The sequence below is a fragment of the Lycorma delicatula genome, chromosome 1 (genome assembly GCF_047948215.1).
Source record: "Lycorma delicatula isolate Av1 chromosome 1, ASM4794821v1, whole genome shotgun sequence".
Taxonomy (NCBI): Eukaryota; Metazoa; Arthropoda; class Insecta; order Hemiptera; family Fulgoridae; genus Lycorma; species Lycorma delicatula.
Genome location: NC_134455.1, coordinates 395,567,627 through 395,590,227, shown reverse-complemented (window position 1 = coordinate 395,590,227; position 22,601 = coordinate 395,567,627). Strand labels below are relative to the sequence as shown.

Sequence of the window (22,601 nt, the reverse complement as noted above, 5' to 3'; positions counted from 1 at the left end):
AAGAACAATTTAGATTCGGAGTAACAGTACAAGGTGAAAAGATAAAGATGCTACGATTTGCTGATGATATAGTAATTCTAGCCGAGAATAAAAAGGATTTAGAAGAAACAACGAACGGCATAGATGAAGTCCTACGCAAGAACTATCGCATGAAAATAAACAAGAACGAAACAAAAGTAATGAAATGTAGTAGAAATAACAAAGATGGACCACTGAATGTGAAAATAGGAGGAGAAAAGATTATGGAGGTAGAAGAATTTTGTTATTTGGGAAGTAGAATTACTAAAGATGGACGAAGCAGGAGCGATATAAAATGCCGAATAGCACAAGCTAAACGAGCCTTCAGTAAGAAATATAAGTTGTTTATATCAAAAATTAATTTAAATGTCAGGAAAAGATTTTTGAAAGTGTATGTTTGGAGTGTCGCTTTATATGGAAGTGAAACTTGGACGATCGGAGTATCTGAGAAGAAAAGGTTAGAAGCTTTTGAAATGTGGTGCTATAGGAGAATGTTAAAAATCAGTTGGGTGGATAAAGTGACAAATGAGGAGGTATTGCGGCAAATAGATGAAGAAAGAAGCATTTGGAAAAATATAGTTAAAAGAAGAGACAGACTTATAGGCCACATACTAAGGCATCCTGGAATAGTCGCTTTAATTTTGGAAGGACAGGTAGAAGGGAAAAATTGTGTAGGCAGGCCACGTTTGGAATATGTAAAACAAATTGTTAGGGATGTAGGATGTAGAGGGTATACTGAAATGAAACGACTAGCACTAGATAGGGAATCTTGGAGAGCTGCATCAAACCAGTCAAATGACTGAAGACAAAAAAAAAAAAAGTTTCTATAGTTGATGGTTGACAAAAGATATTAATAAAGATAATATTTTGAAGTAAAATAAGTCTTGTTATTATCTTTAATTCTATCCAATCAAGAGGAAAATAAACTTAACTAGTCGCTCGGGCCGGCTTCGCCGGACCTCCCAGCCAGGCCTCGCTTCGCTGGGCGCTTTGGTTTTCCAGGTTTCCAAAGTTCTTTTTTCAACTGGAAAATTTTTGACGTTATCAACTTTACTCCAAGTTAAGAGCTTAATGTTTTTAGAAAAAATTACATGCAATTTAGATACGTTATTTGATAACAGAAAATCCATTTTTTTTTAATTTACCGACATGGGGGCTGCGCCCCCAAATCCCCCTCAAAAAATAACTCCCATATAACAACTGTGAAAACACTTTCGGTAGATAATTTGGAAAAAACAACGTGATTTTTAATTTTTTTTTAACTGAGGGAGGAAACCCCCCTCAAACCCCCATCTTCTAATTTTTGCATCGAATTGAAAAAACAAACTAAAATCACATGAAATTTAACTTTTAAAGCGTGCGAACAAATGAATCCAATCTTGTCAAAATGGTAAAAAGTAAATTTAACGCTGATAACTCGCAACCGTTACGTCGGAGGTAAAAAAAAAATAGCCTATATTCACCGCAGGGCTTCAAAGTGTAGGTGTGCAAAATTTTACACAAATCTGTCTAAAATTTGCCGGTAGATCTCGAGTTAAGTTGGAACAGACAGATAAACATTGATTTTTATATATATATAGACTAGCGGACCCGACAGACGTTGTCCTGTTTTAATTAAGTTAAAATTAGCAGGAATGTGTTCTAAATTTCATTAAAATGACTATTAGTATGATATTATCAGTTTGTGATTGTTGTATTATTGTAATGGGTTTATTGATTAATTATGTGTAGTATGGTTAATATTTATTTTCACTAAATATTGAGATGTCCGATGAAAATTGAATTAAAAAATCGAAACGTCGTAAAATTAATAATTGGTGTAATTAATAAATTTTCATGCACATTTATACTAATTTTCACTTATCATTCTAAAAACGTACCATGTAACAGCTTAATTAATCAATTAATGAAAAAAAATTTTAGCACTGTAAAAAAGCAACGTAGTTAAAATTCTAGTAGAAATTTTTATAATTTTTCTCATTCTTTATTTTAACATCTATTTTACCAAATTTTAAATAATTGTAAATTAAAAATAATTTTAGAAAACTTTTTATAAAATTAATCAAGTAACTTATATTTTAATTTTATAAATGTTTATTATACAATATTTATTTTACAAACTTAAATTTTTTTTTTTTGAAAGAGCCGTTCAATACTTCAGAAGTAGCATAGAATAAAATGAGAACTGACAATTTAAATTTGTAGGTTAAGTTGATTGTTATTGAATGCAAGTGTATAGATCGCTAAAATTCATGTAAAATACTCACTTCAATACTGCACCTTACAAATAAACTTTAAAAAGTTATTTCAATAAATAATAATATAATATAATATTCTCAATAAGCGCGCAATTCTAGCAGACTCGGCAATGCTTCGCTATTGCAAGATCTGAGTATACATACAGATTAAATTACAACAATTGAAGGTTTCATAAAACCTTAAAAAACTGAACATTAGCAATTTAACAAAATTTAACCTTTAACTTTATAAAATTCAGAATGTAAATAAATCAAAATGGCAAAACAACAGCACCACCTATCGGATTTAATTCACACCACTCTCTAATCACAGTATTCGGTGGAAAATAATTTTTTAACGAAAAGTGTTGCGGCTGCAAAATCATTACAATTAATACTGAACATTAAGAAACTTACAAAACATTACGGAACCTTATAAAATTTCACCTTTAACTTTATAAAATTCAGAATGTAAATAAATCCAATTGTCAAAACAGCACTACCTATCGGATATTAATTCAAACTATTCTCTAAACACAGTAGTCCGTTAAAAATACGAATTTTAATGTAAAAACAACATTAAACTACGACGCAAGTAACTGATATGCGAGAAAGCAACAAAATAAAAAGAATTCTTAAAATCCGATCGCAGCACCAACTACCGGGATTGACTGATAAACCAAAAATAAAAAAAAAATTCTAAAACGCGATCGCAGCTCTGCCTAACAGATCCAATTGTGAACCGTAACCATCCCAAGATCAACAACACATAAATAAATTAAAAAAACATTTTCACTTCAATACTGTACCTTACAAATTTGCACAATGTATATTTTTTAATTACACTTTAAAACGTTATTTCAATAAATAATAATATAATATAATATTTCTCAATACGCGCACAATTCTAAACGCGATCGCAGTGCTGCCTACTTGTTACTTAATCAGTTGTGATTTTGTTTACATTGGCAACGGCCATACGGGCTCTTTGTGATTGGTCGTTGTGTTTGACAGCGGCCATCTTGCATTGATCTGATTGGTTTTCCTTTGTTTACATTTCCATCTGATTTATTAGTCTCTTATTTATTAAAAAACTGTTTTCTCGCGATTTTTTGTAACACAAAAATAACAGAAAATTACGAAATATTTTTCTCAATTTGATTGCAGCACCAACTGTCGGGACAAACTAAAATTAAAATAGAATATTATTGAATATTTGATACTGCGATGGTAACGCAGTCTGCCGGATCCAATATAAAACATTCCAAAATCAACAACTACTTATAAATAAAAAAATAATAAAAAAAATATTTTCCAGTGAACCAAATTGTGAATCTAAATCATTGTTGAATCCCCTTGAACACACACAAAATTTCATCAAAATCAGTACAGCCGTTTAGGAGGAGTTCACTTTCATACACACGCACACAAGAAATATATATAAATAAAGATAAAAGCATAATATACAATGGATTAATGAAATTAGAACATTAAATGCTTATTTAAATTTTAAATTAGATATTTATTTAGAAGACATACAGAAGCCCTTATATTGAGATATCAATTGATAGCTGAACAAGACAAATTTGACTTGCAGTTTATCATACAAATCTAAGTTAAAACTACCTTTATTTATTTTACTAATCTTTAAATTAGCTTGACCGTTTAAATAAATTAATCAACCTGTAATTATGCAATTCATAACTACAATTTTGAAACATTATCCACATTATCAGTGAGGAATTTGAATCAAGTTTATAAAATGGAGTTCAATTAAAATAGCCACTTAAAATAGTTGGCCTAATACTGGACAAAACTATCGACTGTAAAATGTATTGAGATTATAATCTGGTGTTGTATAGGTTAATAATAATGTAAAATTAATAGTATTCAAAAATGACAAAACTTGTCGGGCTAGTCTAGTGGTTGGTTAACTTGTCATTGCAAATCTGGTGTTTAACAGCAGATTTTTGAAGTCTGATGATTCAAATCCTAGTAAAAGTTAGATGTTCTTATATGAATTTGAATACTAGAAAGTGGATACTGGTATTACATGGTGGTTGGGGTTCAATTAAGAACATATCTCAAATGGAAGGCTTGGTTAGGTTAGGTTAGGTTAACCCACCGGGTTGGTCTAGTGGTGAACGAGTCTTCCCAAATCAGCTGATTTGAAAGTCGAGAGTTCCAGCGTTCAAGTCCTAGTAAAGTCAGTTATTTTTACACGGATTTGAATACTTGATCGTGGATCCCGTTGTTCTTTGGCGGTTGGGTTTCAATTAACCACACATCTCAGGAATGGTCAAACTGAGAATGTACAAGACTACACTTCATTTACACTCATATATATCATCCTCTGAACTATTATCTAAACGGTAGTTAATGGAGGCTAAACAGCAAAAAGAAAGAAACAAGGTTAGGTTAGGGAGTCTACACCTCATTTACTTGTCAAACATTTCATGCTCATTGCATTGGGTCATGGGGGATTGCTTATTGTTCAATAATTGAACAGATTACACACAGATAAAATTAATTACACATTAGATAAAAAAAAAAAAAAAAAAAATAATGACAAAGTAAAATACAACACTAAATGATTATTGTTGGTATTTCACTAGAGTAATTGTGATTGGATACTGAACAAGATTGATTTCCAAATTAAATAAATGGTATTTGTATTTCATTATTTTTTAATGGAAATAAATGCTATTTCTAATAATTACAGAATTTTTCATATATTATATAGAGGATATTGGAATTAAATAAAAATAACTTAAGATTTCTTTGTTTAATGAATTGAAGGTTTATTTTTCATACAAGTTTAATGAATAGAAAATTTATTTCTTAAATTTCTTTATAAAATAATATCTTTGAAATAAACAAAACAGTGTAAAATAATCAATGATCATTGGAATTCTTTTTTTTTTAAATATGTATTTGTATATATCTACGGAATAATTTAAAATGGACTTCACAAGTTTGAGATCATAGAATCTACTTAGGTATCATTTATATAGTTGAACAAGTCAACTGTTACAATTAAGCAGAAAATTATCTAGGTAGATTAATGAAATTCATGGGAAATGCACTCTTTAATGACAATCGAATCAATTAGGTAAGCACTCATGATTCACAATTGCAGGAACATTAAAAAAAAACATATATCCCTGGAGGATGTTAAAACAAGGTTAAATGTGAATGCATTTTGACCTCTTAGCAAAGTAAAAGTTTATTTGTGTTTTATATTTTAATAAGAATTTTATATTTTATTGAAATGCGCTTAAGTTCTCTCATTTCACATCATTACAAAAATGACTAAGGAGTAATTTTCCAGGAACAGGATACATTACAGCATTCCTATAGAGAGTGCTGAAGATGTTTTCCCTGATAGACATTTCCCGGGTCATTGGACCAATCAAGTAGGATTTATGTAACGGTCAAGGAGTTGATTTTATTTGTGATTCAATAGCGATCATATTGAATCAAATTATCTACACAGAAATTGAATCGAGTCTTTTTATAAAACAAATAATTTATTTTTCTAAAAAGTACAGCGTGTACTTTTTATTTGGATTAAATTTTTATACACTTTCAAAGTTGTAAAGCCCTTTTTTTGAATTTCCAATATTTCTTATATTTTGAAATTAATTCCATTTATTTTACTTATAATTTGATTAACTAATAACTGAAACTGAGGTATCATTATCAGAATCATTACCACTCCCAGAAACAATATCATCCCCATTTTCATCCTTATTTAATCTCTTTAAGCAGACTCTCATTACTTCAAGAAAGTTTTCATTTATATGACCTTTGCAGGCATATGGACCAAGTCTATGTATTTTAGCATAATCAATACAGTTTATCCTTCCATCACCGGTACAGTCCTGAAAACAATAAAAAGTAAAAAAAAAAACCAATTATACTGCATTTTTAAATTAATGTTACAAGCAGGAGTGGACTAGAAATAATAAAATTTAATCAGAAATCATTACTAGGAGTATTTATTTGTGAAAAACTGATTTAAAAAAATTGAAAGTATTTTTTGATATTATATTTTTCTAATATTATAATGTGTTAAACAAAGATGGTACACCAATATATAATACGAAAGGTAAAGTCGATAGATGGGTGGAATATATTGAAGAGTTATACAGAGGAAATGAATTAGAAAATGGTGTTATAGAGGAAGAAGAGGAAGTTGAGGAGGATGAAATGGGAGAAACAATACTGAGATCTGAATTTAAGAGAGCATTAAAAGATTTAAATGGCAGAAAGGCTCCTGGAATAGACGGAATACCTGTAGAATTACTGCGCAGTGCAGGTGAGGAAGCGATTGATAGATTATACAAACTGGTGTGTAATATTTATGAAAAAGGGGAATTTCCGTCAGACTTCAAAAAAAGTGTTATAGTTATGATACCAAAGAAAGCAGGGGCAGAAAAATGTGAAGAATACAGAACAAGTAGTTTAACTAGTCATGCATCAAAATCTTAACTAGAATTCTATACAGAAGAATTGAGAGGAGAGTGGAAGAAGTGTTAGGAGAAGACCAATTTGGTTTTAGGAAAAGTATAGGGACAAGGGAAGCAATTTTAGGCCTCAGATTAATAGTAGAAGAAAGATTAAAGAAAAACAAACCAACATACTTGGCGTTTATAGACCTAGAAAAGGCTTTCGATAACATAGATTGGAATAAAATGTTCAGCATTTTAAAAAAATTAGGGTTCAAATACAGAGATAGAAGAACAATTGCTAACATGTACAGGAACCAAACAGCAACAATAACAATTGAAGAACATAACAAAGAAGCCCTAATAAGAAAGGGAGTCCGACGAGGATGTTCCCTATCTCCGTTACTTTTTAATCTTTAGATGGAACTAGCGGTTAATGATGTTAAAGAACAATTTAGATTCGGAGTAACAGTACAAGGTGAAAAGATAAAGATGCTACGATTTGCTGATGATATAGTAATTCTAGCCGAGAGTAAAAAGGATTTAGAAGAAACAATGAACGGCATAGATGAAGTCCTACGCAAGAACTATTGCATGAAAATAAACAAGAACAAAACAGAAGTAATGAAATGTAGTAGAAATAACAAAGATGGACCACTGAATGTGAAAATAGGAGGAGAAAAGATTATGGAGGTAGAAGAATTTTGTTATTTGGGAAGTAAAATTACTAAAGATGGACGAAGCAGGAGCGATATAAAATGCCGAATAGCACAAGCTAAACGAGCCTTCAGTAAGAAATATAATTTGTTTACATCAAAAATTAATTTAAATCTCAGGAAAAGATTTTTGAAAGTGTATGTTTGGAGTGTCGCTTTATATGGAAGTGAAACTTGGACGATCGGAGTATCTGAGAAGAAAAGATTAGAAGGTTTTGAAATGCGGTGCTATAGGAGAATGTTAAAAATCAGATGGGTGGATAAAGTGACAAATGAAGAGGTATTGCGGCAAATAGATGAAGAAAGAAGCATTTGGAAAAATATAGTTAAAAGAAGAGACAGACTTATAGGCCACATACTAAGGCATCCTGGAATAGTCGCTTTAATATTGGAAGGACAGGTAGAAGGGAAAAATTGTGTTGGCAGGCCACGCTTGGAGTATGTAAAACAAATTGTTAGGGATGTAGGATGTAGAGGGTATACTGAAATGAAACGACTAGCACTAGATAGGGAATCTTGGAGAGCTGCATCAAACCAGTCAAATGACTGAAGACAAAAAAAAAAAAAAAAAAAATATTATAGTGTTCTATTTATAAGTTACCAGCCTTTCCAGGAGTTAACCTAAATTCCTATTACTTGCAATCCTTACTAATATTATAAATGTGAATGTGAGTTTGTTTGTTTGTTACGCTTTCACGCAGAAACTACTCAACCGATCATCATGAAACTTCGTACACATATTCTCAAAGGTATTGCGAAGGACATAGGACGCTTTTTAGTAAAAAAAAAAAAAAAAACAATGTAATTTCGGGAGGGTAAAAAAATTTATATCGTTAGGTATGATCGTCCGACAAAAAATTTGACCAATTTCAACGCCACCTGGCGTTCCAGTAAGTAAATGAAATACAGTGCCGATCCAACATTGTAATATCGACGGGGTCAAGTCACTATTCAATTGAGTATAGTGCTTCTGCTGTTTCGAATCCTTCTATATTTATTATAATTCTTCTGTCACTTCTAAGCAATACTAAAATATTTCCAGTTTTTGAGGTTAAGTGCCTGTTTATTGTTTTACTTGTAACGCTATTTTCAGTTTTTACTCTGTTTTTTTTTTCTAAAATGCCTCGGAAACGCAAATCTAACCTGTCCAGGGATTCATCACGGGCCCGGGCGGCAAAAGTTGCTCGAACTCAAGAATCTTCCGCTCACGCAGAACTAAGACGGCGACAATGTGCTTTGAGGGCTGGTGAAACAACTTCTCAGAGACAAGAAAGGTTAGATGAGCAAGCTGAACGCCAAGCTAACTTCAGCTGAAACGCCGATTCAAACACAAATTCGTTTAGAAAGAAAGGCTGAACAGCAGGCAGCCATAAGAGCTAGAGAAACTCCAGAAATATCGCAGGCGAGAAGAATCGTTCATGCAGAAATGGAAATCGCGCGCCGTCGAAATTTCTTGCGTAACAATTGGTCTGTATTTAATAATTCTGGATTTCAATACGATCCTTCACTTGAATACCATAAGCATTCTTTAATCGGTATTGGCTCAACGAATAGAAAATGTCAGCATTGCGATGCTTTGGAAAGATGAAACTGCTGGAACGTGCTGTTCCAGAGGTAAAGTTTCGCTTCCTTTACTTGGTGAACCAGAGGAGCCTTTGAAAACTATATATTTAAGTGTTACAGATGAGTCGAAGCAATTTTTAAGTAAAATCAGAAAGTATAACTCTTGCTTCCAAATGACATCCTTTGGAGTAGATAAAGTGATAAGAATGCCAGATTTTCACTAACGTTTACTGTACAAGGACAGATATATCACATATCTGGCCTCCAGATAATTACATAGCGGTTATAATGCGCCGATGATCAATGACGTTGCTGTTTTGGTTACCGGTGATCCATGCTCTCTCGTGGAGAGCATGGATCACTGAGACTGATGGCAATAATGAGACTGATCACTTAGTAGTGATCAGTCTCATTATTGCCACGGTACATATAAAGTATGGAGTATGGATTACGATGCCTTGAGATAGAAGAGCCACAAGTCAAAGCTTGATTTTATAAATATAATGATTTTAAAGTACCTGACTCTACAGTGAACTCTCTGCAGTTTACAGGACCTTCTTTAGGCGTTACATGTAATTTTAGATATCACCTGAATTTTGGTGAGATTGACATATTAATATGCAATAATAAACATTAGGCTCACTGAAGAAGCCAATGGAAAAGACTCCTCTGTTTTCTTTAAATGTTTGGTATAATAGGCTTGCCGATGAATATAGCTGTGTACCATTTTCAATTTAATGGATACCTCATATTTATTTTTACTTATATAATAAGTGTAATTATAACCTTGACTGAAAGTTAGCTTATTTTATCTAGAATATACTTAAGAAAAGAATAAATTTCTACTTACTCTTGCGTATTTTGTCATGTATCTTTTTATTGTTTTTCCAGTACATACCAAATCCTCTGCACAACGACCATATTCTGAAAAAGAAATAAAAGAAGTTAGCAGTATTTTTATTTGGTTGATAATAGAACGCACAGAATAAATGATTGTTAGTTAAGTATTCTGTATTCCTAGTACATAATATGTTATGCTCTGGGAAAAAATACAAATAATTACATTTAAATACCTGGAAAGTTATATTTCATTGGAAGGAAGAATCCTAACAGATGTTGAAAATAGAATTAGTACAGGGAAAAGAAGGATTGCACAGAAAAAAGAACTTTACTTGCTTTGATAACAAAGAAAAAACTGGTGAAAAGTTTAATCTGGAGTATTTGTTTACAGATCGTAAGAAAAACAGAAAAAAGTAAACCTGAGTAAAGAACATTATTGTTAACAATAACAGAAAGAAGAACATTATTGGCCACTTAATTCAACAAATCCAGTTGGTGTACTACATGTTGGTAGAGGGTTTACTAGAAGGAAGTAAGGCTAGAGAAAAACCTAGACAAGGGTTCATGAATGAAATAAGGGAAGGAAAAACTTTACAAAGAATTTAAGAGTCTGACTTTGAGTAGTAAAAGCCCTCCAACTTTTGAGTAGACGAGAAAAGAAAATCCCAGAAAGGATATGGAATTTTTCACCTAGTATTCCATCACGCTTGTTTTCCCAATTAGAACAAACTTGTAGGATATAATATTAAAATTAAGAATCCTTCTTGAAACCAACACACATTTTAGGTGTCTAGTAAAGTTGTAAGTTAAAACTGTTAACACAGAAGCATTGATGGAGAAAAATGGGTACTTTCTTGTTATTCAACTACATTTGATTTTTCATTAATATTTCAAATTATTTTATAGTATAGGGTGATTTTTTAGTCTTGTAGGTGTAAGTGAAAACACCTACAAGACTAAAAAACCCATATTTGACTTATACTGGGCAATAAAATAGGAGTTGATGGTTGCATCATGAAATATAAAAGAGTTTATTTATTGAATTAACTTAAATCCAGGTACTGTTCTTCTACAGCAGTGAATTTTTAGCGGTTTATATAAAAAACTAAACAAAATATTTGTCATTCAGATTTTGAATTGTTCAGCAAAAACATATTAAGGTTATCTGAATTAGGATGAAGCCGGGTTCTATTTTATTAAATGATTGTAGGTGTGGTTACTATTCTAATGATCTTGAGGCAGACAGTTACACACATTGGTCAATCGCTGTTTAATTTTATTGATCCACGTACTGGTGATCATTTTCAGCATATTGAGAGAATGTGGGCATCCATTACACTGATCATCAATGATTTTGTTAAATAAGAGTGTGAATAACTGATTTTATAGTATTTTTTGATCTCAAATTTGAAATCAGAATTCTTCTATCAGGCTTATTTTTTTTTGTACCTACCATTCTTATTTTCAGGTAGTATTTTGCATGAACTCCATAAGCATAGCATTTTGTGAACGAATTTTATTATATTATTTATCAACTGAATAGCTTTTGTTTATTTATTACAGTCCTGTAATTGTTGTCACGTTGGTTTGTAAGACATTAGTCATCATATTTATTATTTACACAGTAATTAAAATGAACAAGAATGTTCATTTTACTAATTCCTCCTATTTTCATCTTACTATAAACATATCATCCACTTATTAGTTATTTCTGTCATTATTATATTTATTTATAAACTGTCGTACAGACGAGAAAAATATTTTTAATTCTCAATCAAGTGCAAGTTCTTGTGTGTAACGTTAAATTTTGTAGCTGGCTTTCATATTTATGGGTATATGTCGTTCAGTAAAGTGAATGTTCGTTTATTAAATTAGTGTGTTTTTAAACAATATTAGTTATTGTAATGTATTAACAATGCCTTGTAGTTGCACTAATCATCCAAACAATTTCTACTACATCTGTGGTGAGGTAACGTTGAAGCCTCAGAAAAAAATATTGCTCCACTGAAAAAAAGTTGTATGAACTGTATTTTGGATGTCAATTAGGTGATCAGGTCAATTCTTGGGCTCCTTATATTTGTTGTGCTTCTTGTGTAACACTGATGACTGGTTGGCCAAATGGATCCAATCACGTGCTATTTGCAATTCCAATAGTTTGGAGTCAACTAAAGGATCACACTACTGACTGTTATTTTTGTGTAATAAAGACATCTGCGATAACAGCTAAAACTAGACGTATTGTTAAATACCCTGATATTCTCTCTGTTCTGCAGGCAGTCCTACATAGCCAAGAGCTTCCAATTTCAGTACCACCAGAAACATGGAACGTAGATGAAGATGAAAATGTCAAATCTTGTGCCGACTTATCGGGCAATAAAGAAAGAGATCCAGACATTTTAGAAAATATACTCTGAACCCCATTTAATTAATCAGGCAGAATTAAACAATATGGTTTGTGATATAAAATTATTAAAGAATCAAGCAGAAATACTGGCATCAAGACTAAAAAAAAGTATGGCATCTTTTACAAGCAAACACTAAAATAAGTGTTTTCGTGATAAACTGTCAGAATTTGAATATTTCTTCTCTTAGTAAGAAAACTTAGTACTGCAATGATATGGACTCTTTACTTAGGTATGTGTTGGACCATAAATAAAACTAAGTGATCCAGCATTTGAAGAATGTTTGAATGACTTGGAGGTTGCTGTATAGAAATCATTTCAAAATGTGATAAACAACTTCCACGAAAATCATAAGCCCAGTAACTACAGAGAACTTGTGAGTGAACTCCTTCAAAACTACGAAGAACTTAGGTGTAACATGTTGCTCAAAATTCATTTCTTACATCATATTTGGATTTTTCCCTAACAATCTTGGTGCTATCAGTGATGAACATGGAGAACGCTTTCACCAGGAGATATCTACAACTGAAGCACAATACCAGGGATAATGGAACCCAAAAATAAAACCTAACTACTGTTGGATTCTAAAGAGGGATCTACCTTCAGCAAATTACAGCAGAAAATTCAAAAGAAATAAATTTTAGGCGAATACAAAATGCATGTAATGTATTGTCATATTACGTTCACCGTGCATTTTCTTGTTTCAAAAGAAATTTTAATTTCAAAAAACTGAGCCTGATAAAAAATTATATGAAATTAGCATAAAAAATACTATACGAATCAGCCATTAACTCTCATTTAACAAACAAAAAATTAAATTTTATTGACCAGTGTTATCAGTTGAAATAAAGAGCAAGGTACTGCAAAACATCACCTTGAGTCATACTTTCCAAATTTATTTTTCGTAAATGGTTCGTTCAAGATGTTATTTTTGTTGAAATTTTTCAGCAGATTTCATTTTTCTGGCACACAGAGCAATGGCACATACTAGGTTCAATTATATGTGGTGTTGTTTCAGTTAGTTTTGTTGAATAGTAGGTAATAGAAAGTATACAATAATATATGGAGAAAAAGGAACAGCTTTACGTTTTGTCATCAGGTCATAGGTTAGAAACTAGGTTATGTAAAAAAAAAAAAAAATAATAAATACAAAATGAGGGGGTTTTAAATTACCCCCTATTTTTACAGGATATTAACAGGAAAGTACAAAAAATCTGTTTCTTTAATTGGTGGTGAATTAGAGTTGGAAAATATAAATCTTAAATTACAGACTTCTATCATGCTTTCAATGATTGGGGAAATAGGAATTTCTTACTATTATAAATATTGAAATTTAAAATACCCAGTGTAAACCTGAACATGCATTACAGTTTGAATCAATGGCGGCTCGCATATAGGCACTGGAACTGCAGCACCCCTATTTCCATTTTAACTATGGCCTTGAAAAGATCCAGTAAAAATTTTCTGGAGCATCATCTCCACTAATTTTAGCTACTAGTCCCCATTGGTTTGAACATAGTCTAAAATGTAAAACAATATTTTTATTTAAAAAAAATTATCTTACATGCTCCCTCCAGGTTGGTTTTTGATGTAGAATACTTTTCGCCAAAGTTATTTTAGTAAATTTGTTTAGGAAAATGTTACGTCTAATTCAAGCATAATTTTTTTCTTGTCTTCAGTCATTTGACTGGTTTGATGCAGCTATCCAAAATTCCCTGTCTAGTGCTAGTCGTTTCATTTCAGTATACCCCCTAGGATGAAGGGGGTAAGGGGGATGAAGGGGGTACATCACAAATTATTAGTGATGTACATCACTAATAATTTGTTTTACATATTCCAAAGGTATATGCACAATTTTTCCCATCTATGTCCCTCCAATATTAAAGCAACTATTCCAGGATGCCTTAATATGTGGCCTATAAGTCTGTCTCTTTTTTTAGTTATATTTTTCCAAATGCTTCTTTCTTCATCTATTTTCCGCAACACCTCTTCATTTGTCACTTTATCCACCCATCTGATTTTTAACATTCTCCTATAGCACCACATTTCAAAAGCTTCTAATCTTTTCTTCTCAGATACTCCAATCATCCAAGTTTCACATCCATATAAAGCGACGCTCCAAACATATACTTTCAAAAATGTTTTTGATATAAACAAATTATATTTCTGACTGAAGGCTCGTTTCACCTGTTCTATTCTGCGTTTTATATTGCTCCTGCTTCGTCCATCTTTAGTAATTCTACTTCCCAAATAACAAAATTCTTCTACCTCCATAATCTTTTCTCCTCCTATTTTCACATTCAGCGGTCCATCTTTGTTATTTCTACTACATTTCATTACTTTTGTTTTGTTCTTGTTTATTTTCATGCGATAGTTCTTGCGTAGGACTTCATCTATGCCGTTCATTGTTTCTTCTAAATCTTTTTTACTCTCGGCTAGAATTACTATATCATCAGCAAATCGTAGCATCTTTATCTTTTCACCTTGTACTGTTACTCCGAATCTAAATTGTTCTTTAACATCATTAACTGCTAGTTCCATGTAAAGATTAAAAAGTAACGGAGATAGGGAACATCCTTGTCGGACTCCCTTTCTTATTAGGGCTTCTTTCTTATGTTCTTCAATTGTTATTGTTGCTGTTTGGTTCCTGTACATGTTAGCAATTGTTCTTCTATCTCTGTATTTGAACCCTAATTTTTTTTAAATGCTGAACATTTTATTCCAGTCTACGTTATCGAAAGCCTTTTCTAGGTCTATAAACGCCAAGTATGTTGGTTTGTTTTTCTTTAATTTTCCTTCTACTATTAACCTGAGTGCTAAAATTGCTTCCCTTGTTCCTATACTTTTACTGAAACTAAATTGGTCTTCTCCTACACTTCTTCCACTCTCCTCTCAATTCTTTTGTATGACTAGTTAAGCTAATTGTTCTGTATTCTTCACATTTTTTGCTCCTGCTTTCTTTGATATCATGACTATAAACACTCTTTTTGAAGTCTGACGAAATTTCCCCTTTTTTATAAATACTACATACCAGTTTGTATAATCTATATATCACTTCCTCACCTGCACTGCACAGTAATTCTTCAGGTATTCTATCTATTCCAGGAGCTTTTATGCCATTCAAATCTTTTAATTCTCTCTTAAATTCAGATTTCAGTATTGTTTCTCTCCTTTCGTCCTTTTTGACTTCCTCTTCCTCCTCTATAACACTATTTTTTAATTCTTTTCCTGCGTATAAATTTTAAATATATTCCACCCACCTATCAACCTTTCCTTTCGTTTTATAAATCAGTATACCATCTTTGTTTAAACATTATCAGATTTTTATTTATTTACCACAGAATTCTCTTTAACTTTCCTGTATGCTTTGTCTATTTTACCAATGCTAATTTCTCTTTCCACTTCTGAACACTTTTCTTTAATCCATTCTTCTTTTGCTAGTTTGAACTTCCTGTTTAAAGTATTTCTTTATTGTCAATAGTTCCTTTTACTTTCTTCATCACTAGCATTCTTATATTTTCTACATTCATCCATCAGCTGCCATATATCCTCTGACATCCAAGGTTTTCTACTAGTTCTCTTTGTTCCACCTAAGTTCACTTCTGCCGATTTAAGAATTTTCTTTTTAACATTCTCTTATTCTTCTTCTATATTTTCTACCTTATCTTTTTACTCAGACCTCTTGCCATGTCTTCATCAAAAATCTTCTTTACTTCCTCTTCCTCAAGCTTCTCTAAATTCCACCGATTCATCTGACACCTTTTCTTCATGTTTTTAAACCCCAATCTACATTTCATTATCACTAAATTATGGTCGCTATCAATATCTGCTCCAGGGTAAGTTTTGCAGTCGACAAGTTGATTTCTAAATCTTTGTTTGCTTAACCGTGATATAATCTATCTGATACCTTGCAGTACACCTGGGTTTTTCCGCGTGTATATTCTTCTATTATGATTTTTAAACTGGGTGTTGGCAATTATTAAATTATATTTCGTGCAAAACTATATTAGTCGGTCTCCTCTTTAATTCCTTCTTCAATGTTATAAAATAATTTGATGCAGTTTAGGAGTATCGTGCAAAATAACGTGCATCTTATTTTTTCGAATTTTTCTTGAAAATATACATAATTTTTTATATTTGAAATTTTGTCAACGTTTTAAGTTAATGAAAAAATAAATTGATCTATTATTTTTAATTCATTGAAATAATAGTTCTAACAAATAATTCTATCATTGAAAATAATTAATTAATTCGCCGAAAAAATATTAACAGATCAGAATTTTCTTTTTTTCAAAAATTAATTCAATTCTAGAAAAAATGTGTATAATTTCAAAATAACAAAACAAAACGAAAATTTCGTTCACAAAATTGAAATACGTTTAAACATTTTTTAAATCAATAAGTTAAGTTTTTCTAAGCTATATACCACGTTTAGAAAGAATAATTCTGATTGTTTTCCTTAAGAGCACATCTTAAAAACAGCAATTCCAATTATTATTTTTAACAGAAGGTAGGTTTAAACATTTTGGGGGCGTAAGAGAACTTTTGGTTCTCATTGTGGGCGGTGAACTAAAAACGTTGAGAATAAATGCTTTAACGCGACGTTTTTAAAGAATTGGAATGGACATCAGAATCATCTACTGGCCTCCAATTTCGCTTGAATGAACACATCTTGACTACTACCTGTTTGTCCAACTGAAATCATGAGTATACGAAAAAAATTGTAATTCAAGAGAAAATCACTTAACCGTGATATAATCTATCTGATACCTTGCAGTACACCTGGCTTTTTCCATGTGTATATTGTATATAAGTATAATTAAAAACTTTATTTATTGCTTTATACTTTTTTAGTTTATAACAAGCTTATGTTGTCAACAGCCTGCATCTAAAATAATGCACTACACAAATATATTTAGTTACATTTGTAAAATTTATTATCAAGTAGAAATTTATTTGTTAAATAGACTTCTTATATTTAAGCTAGAATTTTATACTACATTTTTTTCATTCCTCATTTTGTTTAATTATAATAATTTACTTTGCTAGCAATAATTATATATATATTACCTCCTGGTGTTAGGGGTTTATCTGTGCCTACACATGGTCTATATGCATCAATCCAATAAGGTTCTGATATATAGAATGGCCCACAATAACCATCCACACACTTCATGTCTTTTTTGCATCCTGAGGTGGCTTCACAGAGGCATCTTAAACATGGATTTGTTACTTTTTCTGTAAATTATCAATTACAAATTATTATTAAAAATTCTTGTTAATTCTAAAATAAAATTAAAAATGAGTAACAGCTATTTAATATTTAACAATTTATTGGTACTTCTGTATTATATCGGCGCCACTATTGTTGAGAAGTTATAAACAGCGCGACTGGTGTCAAGGTAAAGAAGGACGTTCTATTTCTTATCAGTAAAACGATAAAATAAAAATATTTGTTAAAGTTAACGGTGAACTTATAAGTAAAATGTGTGCAGTTAAAGTTAGATTTTGTTAGATTTTTGCAGGTTAGGTTAACCCACCGCATTGGTCTCTTAGTGAACGCGTCTTCCCAAATCAGCTGATTTGTAAGTCGAGAGTTCGAGCATTCAATTCTTAGTAAAGGCAGTTACTTTTATACGGATTTGAATACTAGATCGAGGATACCGGTGTTCTTTGGTGGTTGGATTTCAATTAACCGCACATCTCAGGAACGGTCGAACTGAGAATGTATAAGACTACACTTCATTTACCCTCATACATATCATCCTCATTCATCCTCTGAAGTATTATCTAAACGGTAGTTACCGTTGGCTAAACAGGAAAAAGAAAGAAAGAATTTCTTCCGCTCAAAAAACAACAATCTCTGTAATAAAAATAAAACTGTTTGTAACAAAATGATACTGATATAAAAAAAATATGACACTAGATCTGTTATTAATTTAGAATTTTGTTCAAAAAATACATGTTAAATATATGTAATAGACAATAGATATAATAGATCGACAATACATAGGCCCGATTCTTTTTTTATTTTCATTTATTTGAGCAATTGCAATAATAATATGAAAACGGTTAACCATTATTAAAAAAAAAATATATTTTAATAATGTCGTCACAAAATTATCAAAAAATACAGGTTTCAAAACTGTAAAAATGTTGAATATTAATTCTAAATAAATGTAAAGCAATGAATAATTAATATATATGTTTGTATAGACATATATATGTATACAGGTGTATGTATATGTAATGATATATATATATATATATATATATATATATATATATATATATATATATATATATATATATATATATATATATATATATATATATATATATATATATATATATATATATAAATATTCATTATATATATAATTTTTCGAAAATGGCAATCACGAGCGCCATCTAGCGGGTCTATTTTTTACAAAACTGTTTCATTTCACGTAACTAATATATATTCTGATAATGAGCCAAATCGGACCATAAATAAAATTTTTCGAAATATCACAACCGTAGCGCCACCTAGGGGGTACATAATTTTTGTAAAAATATTTCGTTTCATGTTAATAAAAATATATAATCGGAATATGAGCTAAATCGGACCATAAATATATTTTTTCGAAATATCAAGATCCCATCGCTACTAAATAGTTCTAACTGTAGAATAATTTGAACCCTAATTTGAACCCTAATTTTTTTAAAATGCTGAACATTTTATTCCAGTCTTCGTTATCGAATGCCTTTTCTAGGTCTATAAACGCCAAGTATGTTGGTTTGTTTTTCTTTAATCTTCCTTCTACTATTAATCTGAGGCCTAAAATTGCTTCCCTTGTCCCTATACTTTTCCTGAAACCAAATAGGTCTTCTCCTAACATTTCCTCCACTCTCCTCTCAATTCTTCTGTATAGAATTCTAGTTAAGATTTTTTATGCATGACTGCAGTTATTTATAAGACAATATTTTATTTTAAACTTGACCTTGCGTAGGTTTTCACAGTGTCCCGTACTGTTAACTAAAGAATAAAACTTAAATAAAAATATTAGTTATAATAATTTATTATCAAGTGTTTTTACATGAATATATTGTTCGATATTTGATCGATGGTTTTATATTTATTTATTGTATACAGGATCTTACAATCCTTTTGTACGATTTTAGATTAACTAAATAACAAGGAAACTTATGCTAACGTTTTAATTTTCATATTCAAGAAAACGGAGCTTTGGTCTTCGTGGCGCGAGTGTAGCGTCTCAGTCTTTCATCCGTACGTGTCCCAGGTTCGAATCCCGACTATATATTTTATTTTTACACACGCTACAAATCATTCATCTCATCCTCTGAAGCGATATATATATAATTCTTGTGTAAACAATTAATTCCTGATTTTGATTTGTTTTTAATAAATCTTAAACAGTCTCTATTGATATTTATGGACACTAATTTTTTCCTGTTACTAGATTATAAATTACGAACCCAAATAAAAGTTAGTTCAAATAATATAAAAATCAATTAATTTAAATAAAGACAAATAAATTATAAACAACCTGTTTAGAAGTAATACATTAAAAAATACACTTGTATTTATTTAAGTTCAATATTTTAAACGTATTTATTATTAACAAGGTGTATTAACAAAACATAAAATAAATAAAAATGAATAACTTTCTGTAGATAATTAATTATAAAAATAAACTCAACGAATCGGTAATAAATTAAAAGTGTTCAGAACAAATTTATCAGTAAGTATTAATCAGCTGATTCTGAAAGTACGAGTTAAAAATTAATAAACATCATTATACAGGACATAAATGACTCGTTCGTGAATAGCTTTCAAAACAGTTCATTAGTTGTAGTACATTTCAACAAAAAATCTGATGTGGACATACCGTGACTTCCTTGTACGCCTTTTTTCCCCTCTGATTAGGAGAGTAATCCCATTAACGAACAAAGTGTCGGGCTCGCCAACAGGTTCCATAGATGTTACGGCGTATGCAACTTTTTTTTTGCGATAGATAAGTCTGAGAAATCTTATTTACGCATCCCCCCCATAAATGGGGAGTGTCGAACTCACACTCCCCATTCGGGTTCGGCTAGATGTTATTAAGAGGCTATGCGTACCCGGACCCTATAGACTAAAACAGGCGTATGTAGCCTGCGCCCTACTAACTAAACCTCTATCTCACAGGATCCCCTTACGAGGACTAGAAACTTCATTTAAAAATTAATTATCCCTAGGAGGTGCCTTTGAGCTCAGTGTGTTAAGAGTCCCCGTGCAGAATCACTGTCGCCCATCCGTACAAGCACGAATGAACGCCGGCTCTGCAGAGGGCTGTCTGTCCTTCGTTCTCCAGACCGGTATCCTTCACTTCACTTCTTGAGGTGTTCTGTGTTCTGCTGGACGATCCGCATGTTATTATCGGGTAGCCTCGCCTCTTCGTTTGAGTCGAGTCACCCTAGACGCGGTTGCATCCCCTTTCTTCTCGCTATCTGTTCAGCTGTCCACCCTGCTTCTTCTCACGAAGAATATTTGCGGTTAGTTCTGCTACTGCCAGTCACTCTCTATTTCCCCTGAGCATACGTTCCAGCATATTGTCCGGAGTCAGTTAGAGAACTCCGAGGTCTCTCCGTAGCGGCACCCACTCTCCACAATCGAAGAAGGTGTGCTCTGGGGTATCTACTTTCCCGCAATAGAACTACCCAGGGTCTGCACTAGGCGGAATCTGTGCAGGTATTATTACATAATAAATCCAATTTTTTTGGATTTTGGTTTTTTTTAAAACAATTTTGGTCCAGTTGATTGCAATAAAAAGGGGAGGTCCACAACTATATGTTATAACAGTCCGAAATTCAAAACTTCTACATTCTACGGGTAATCGTTTTTAAGTTATACGATATATATACGTACGTGTAGACGTCAAGCTGAAATTTGATCATATTAATATTTTATGAAAAGTAAATTTTTTATAAAGTTTCTAATTGTTACCAGATAAGATATTTAAAATTATATTGTATTGCACTATTTTTCTAAGATTGATAAGCGTTTAAAAAATTATTTTGGCTACATTTGTAGCATATTAAAATGTTACTGGAAAAAAAATAAAAATTACGTCTAATTCATGAATTTTCCATCGCAGAAAATTCTTATTTTATTCTTTCCTGAATTTTTAAACTGTGTGTTTCATGAAATAATCGATCTTTAAAAATTTAATGAGCAGTGAAATAATCGATAATATTTAATAAAAAAAAATCAATGTTACCGAAATCTGTTTAGTATTTTTTTTTTATAACAGAACTTTTAATTATAAATATTTTGTCGCGCGATGATAACGCCAAAGCGTTTTTCGCCTGACAAAAAACATACAAAAAAATAAATAAATGTTTTATAAGGATGAAATTTATATAAAATATTATTACATACGTGCAAGAAACAGTTCACATAAGGATCCAAAAATAAACAGTATCGTTAGACCACGCATCTTGGTAGTTATAAATGTTGCGTTAATAAGCGAATTGAATCGAACGTCTTCTGTTCCAATTTATATTGTGGTGCTGTGACGACGTCATAGGTATGTTAAATAATTAATGAACTCGATCATTATTTAAAACTGTATACATATGTCACACACACATATGATAACGCGCGCGCGCACACACACAAATACACACACACACACACGCGCGCGCGCGCGCGCAGATATATGCATATAAATTTGTAAGAAATATAAACTGCATATAATATTTATACTTAAAATCGTCGTTACTTTACATTACATATAAACAAAAATACATGAAAAAATTTTACAAAAAAAAAAGCAACAAAAGATTGATAGGCAGTAATAAGTTATGAATATTATTCATTTAATAATTTTTACTTCCTTGTACGAAGTAAAGGATGTATTGCGTCCCGAATAACTACGGTTTTCAGATTTCAATGGAAATATCCATTTTGACCATTCCTGAATCCATTTTGACTAAATTCGGCTGATGTACGTACGAATGTATCTCGCATAACTAAAAAACGATTAGCAGTAGGATGTTAACATTTTGGATTTAGGACTGTTGTAACATCTAGTTGTGCATTTCTCACTTTGATTGCAATCGACTGGACTAAAAGTGTTCAAAAAAGCCCAAAATCCTAAATTTTTGTATTTTGGACTTTTTTTTAACTGCATTAAAAAGAACATCGGTTCGAATCCGACTTCATTTCCTTTTTTTTAATTTAAATATATTGATTTATTATTAAGTATTAACCTCTGATTGTAAAAAAAAAAATACAATAAATAATAAAAAAATAAATGAAAAAAATTTAATAAAAAATATATGTAAATTAGTAGGGGTAAAAGGAAGTCATATAGTGTCCACATAAGA

At 31.3% G+C, this 22,601-nt stretch overlaps 1 protein-coding gene across 1 annotated transcript; it reads right to left on the bottom strand.

The window, feature by feature from the left end:
* Positions 1–5,148: 5,148 nt before the first annotated feature.
* LOC142318476 (lysozyme-like) lies at positions 5,149–21,755 on the bottom strand. Its single transcript, XM_075355060.1, has 4 exons — positions 21,652–21,755; positions 17,298–17,465; positions 9,836–9,909; positions 5,149–6,139 (listed from the first exon to the last, which is right to left on the bottom strand). The coding sequence occupies exons 1-4, from the start codon at positions 21,707–21,709 to the stop codon at positions 5,927–5,929; spliced, it is 513 nt and encodes a 170-aa protein (XP_075211175.1). The 5' UTR covers positions 21,710–21,755; the 3' UTR covers positions 5,149–5,926.
* Between the last annotated feature and the right edge of the window lie 846 nt (positions 21,756–22,601).